At 52.7% G+C, this 3,906-nt stretch overlaps 1 protein-coding gene across 1 annotated transcript in view; it reads left to right on the top strand.

Annotated features, from left to right (window-relative positions):
* The first annotated feature begins 3,846 nt into the window (after positions 1-3,846).
* The window catches only part of LOC104411579 (beta-keratin-related protein-like), a 321-nt gene continuing 261 nt past the window's right edge, over positions 3,847-3,906 (top strand). Inside the window, 1 exon segment of the mRNA XM_010022030.1 lies at positions 3,847-3,906. This exon segment is cut by the window's right edge and continues 261 nt beyond it. Coding sequence (XP_010020332.1) covers positions 3,847-3,906 — 60 coding nt within the window.

Here is a 3,906-nt window from a genome sequence, read left to right as displayed (position 1 = left end):
GGCCCCTTCAGGAGCCTTTTCTTCTCCAGGCTGCCCCAGCCTGGGTCCAGAGCAGAGCTGCTCCAGCCCTCGCAGCATTAGCACACAGTGTGGCTGCTACGAGTGGGAGCTCCCTCCTGGGTCTGCAGCAGTGCTCACAGTGGAGGTTCCTGGAGAGAGGAAGGGATGAGCTACTGCAGGATGCAGAGGAAAGAGGTAAAAACCCTGCAGGCTGCGAGGCTCTGACTGCTGAAATGCAGTGGTCTTGCGGAGAGGACAGCCTTGCTTTTCGCAGAGCTGCCTGTGCTTCCATGCAGCTGGGCAAACCTGTTGTGCCAGCATTGCCGGTGCCTTCCCTGCTCCCAACCCTTTCCACAGATGAGGATGTAGCCAAGCAATGCCATGGCTTGGAGGCAAAGGCGAAGATGCTCAGGCTCAGCTGCCCACACTGCACACTGTGCACTGGCTTTTTGACCTTCCCTGGGGACATGTTTCCTTCCCGTGCCTTGCAGAGGTGCCTCTGGGGACCAGCTGGGAGCTGCTCCCATTTGTCAGCTTCTCCGGAGCCAGAAACGGGGTTGCAAGGAGGTTTCCTGTGGAAAAGGCATGGGGTTTGGTGCACGGTGGGGTTACAGCCTTGGGGAAACACCAACATGTAGCTGGAGATGGTGAGATGGGAAGCGGTCGGTGCAGGCTCCTCCTAAGGTGGTGGTGCTGGTGTTGCAGGATGGAACCTGGGGGTTTGCAGGGAAAGGAGACAAGCCGACTCCCTTGGGACACCCTTGGGTTGTGTCTGCCCCAGTACATGTGTGCCCTTGCTCTGGTGTGCAGTGATGGGGCCTCCTGGGGGGAAGGTGCCAGCCTTGGTGACGTTGGTGAGCATCAGCTCACCCAGGACCTGGCTATTATAGGGGACATGTGAGAGGCATGGAACTAGATCACCTGCAGCCCCGGGGCTGCCCACAGCACCAGCTGGGCTCCACTGCCCAGGTTCACACAACATCCCGAAGGGCCTTGGCAAGGACACAGGCAGCCAAGGATACTCCATGGATGCAGCATGAGTCTGTCTGCATCAGGATGCTCCTGGCACCGGTGTGTCCCATTTGCCCCTCAACCATTTGGGAATGGTCCCCAGGAGGTCGGCTGCAGCCCTAAGGCAAGTGCACTGGATGCAGTAGTTCCTTGGAGATGGGATGCAGTGGATCTGCTGCTGTTCCAAAATGTGCCTTTGGCTTTCAGGAGGAGTTCGGGGCCAGGGGTAAGCTTCCACCCTCCAGCCAGTCTGAGACATTTAGCCCTTGGGTTGTTGGGAATCAAAATGCAGAGTGGTAAAATTGGAGTTGCAAAGTGCTGCTGGGGCTGGTGATGGGAAGGGAAACACAGCAAGCGTTGGTCCTGGGCCATGTTTCTCCTTGTGCCTTTTTCTGTAAGAAGAACCAGGGCAGAGATGGTCACTCATCCTTGAAGTTAAGAAAATGGGTCTGATGTGTTTGGTTTGGTGACATTTTCTTGGTGTTGTAGTTCCTCCAGAGAGAGCCACATCTCAAGCAGAAAATGCTCATTCCCTGAAATAAATAGGAGTTGGAAAAACCAGTCTTTGTCTTTCTCCCCAGTACTTGTGTTTCTTTCCCTTATGGTTCTATTTTGTTTTAATCTAATTCATTACACAAATCTGAGGCATCATTTCAGCATTCAAAAGTGATGGCAAAAACAGCAGGGTAAAGCTTAAAATAAAGCCTCACCTTTTCCTGCTCACCAAATCACCATTTAGGAGGTTGTGATGAACTCACAGCCTCCTGCCTTACCCCAGGCAGACTGCAAGGTTGCTTCCCTCTGAAGCACGTAGCCTCCACCGCACACTGGAAAAGCTGATTTCCTCTTTCCCCTTCCAGAATGATGTCAAAAATACCTCTGAAAGGCTTTTTTGCCTTGGCAGGGAGGAGCCACTAGGGACAACTCAGCACTATCAACCATGGCTTTGCAAGGTCAAGTCATCCAAGAAACTAAAATGACCCCCAAACCCCTACAAGGCACATCTTTAACAGCGACAATGACATCCCCCGGCTCCACACATGCATAGTACATGTGCCCTGCTGCTGACATGGTTTTTTCCAGGGCAGAAGATGTTTGTGCCTTCATTTAGGCTCTGCTGGCATGAAATGAGAAGCCTTCTTCAAACTTTCCTTGCCCCTAGAGCCTGATGGCTCATTCCCCTGCTTGGGACCACGTCAGTGACTCCCTCTCCCCAACTTGCTGGTGATTCACACTTAAGTGCAGGTCGGGATTTGCACGACTCCCCGGCTGCTTAGCATCTATCAGGCACTCAGCAGAGTGACCCAGTGTCATGCCACAGCCTCTAATTAAAAAAAACCACTGCATCCCAAGGAAGCAGAGCTGCGAACTTCAGGCTCACCACTGTTAGCATGCCCAAAGAGCAGGTTGAAAAGGCTCTTGGCCTCAGAAGTCAGCTCAGTACACAAAACCAGTCAGATTTGGTGTTAAACACCTTCAGGGGCGGACTTCAGTGCCTGTGGTTTAAAATCTAATACCCCTTCCAAACAGAATTCATAGCACAAGTGTGAGGAATAGTAATAAAAACAGGCAAAATCTTCTTGGTGGACCCAAAAGTGTAACAATTGGCTCCATCCAGGCTACCTCAAGACTCTGTGTCTGTGGCAGGTTTATCCACAAATGCATGTTCCTTCTACTCAACCTACATCCCCAAGCTCACCTTGGGTGCACCAGGGCGATGAACTGCTTGTGTTCAGAGGAAGGTGGGGAGCTATGCACTGGGTCTGCCCTAAATTCTGCTGCAACACTCTCCTCCTGCCTGGTGGCATAAGATGTACTCTGGCCTTAGGAAGCAAGGTAATTAATGCCTGTAGCCCGAATCATTTCAATCTTACTCAGTATGAAGTGGAAGCAAAACATGGCAGATGAAAGAGGGAACTGTTTAACCAGCCGGGGGAGCTTCCCAAGCAGAAAAGTGCCGGTTGTTGGGGAGTTTCAGGCGGAAGGTACGCACCCGCACCCCCGGGGCCGGGGCACCCTATAAAACCCCACACGGTGCTTTGTGCCCCACCACCCGCTCCCAGTCGCCGCTGCTGCCTCCACCTGGGTAAGTCGAGACCGACACGGGCTCCGTCTCCTTCCCAACTGAGCTGTTTCTTTCACGGATGCCTTGTGCCCGGTCCTCCGCCAAAGTCCCAGGTTGGTTACCTGCCTCCCTCCCACCTGTGGAGGAAGAGGATGCTGGGGAAGGGTTTAATTTCTGCTCCAAATTGAGGATTGTAAGGGGTTACAGGATGCAGGGTCTTGTAACCACGTAGCCAGGTCCATCCTGCGTGGTTTGCCTTACTGAAGCTTTTCAGCCAAAAAAGAATATGCACAGGTTGCAGGGATCGATGTGTCACTTTTTATGGAAAGGCATCAGAGGTCCTTTATGTTTTGGGATGGGATAACTCAGCCTATGTCAAATTCAGCTTGCTTATGTTGTATTGATTTAACTAGGTTTAGTGTCTCAGGGAGCATTTTGCTTGCTGAGGGCTTTTCAGCTGACTTGAAGGCAGGCATTATGCAGGACTGCCTCTGCTCTTGGTGCTCTCAGCAGCTGGTGCTTCCCCAGCTGTGCAACTCAAACCAAACTCCTTGCGTTCTCCCAAGCAGTTTATGGGATGAGGAAAGGGGGAAGCCCATTTGGAAAGTCTTCCTTCGGGGTTTCTAAACCATCCAAACTCACCCCTTAACTAGCTCTCCCACACGTATTACTGTGGGAAACACTGAATGAGGGCTCAGCAGGGGTGGACCAGCCTCTGCCTTGCATTAACACCCTGGCTTTGGCTTTCAGGTAGACGTCCTTGCCGAGCAATGTCCTGCTACGACCTGTGCCTGCCTTCCTCCTGCGGTCCCCGGCCGCTGGCCACCAGC

This window comes from Nestor notabilis, unplaced genomic scaffold, assembly GCF_000696875.1.
Source record: "Nestor notabilis isolate BGI_N333 unplaced genomic scaffold, ASM69687v1 scaffold24939, whole genome shotgun sequence".
Classification (NCBI taxonomy): Eukaryota; Metazoa; Chordata; class Aves; order Psittaciformes; family Psittacidae; genus Nestor; species Nestor notabilis.
The sequence above is the reverse complement of the archived record's forward strand: the minus strand, read 5'-3'. Positions and strand labels throughout refer to the sequence as shown.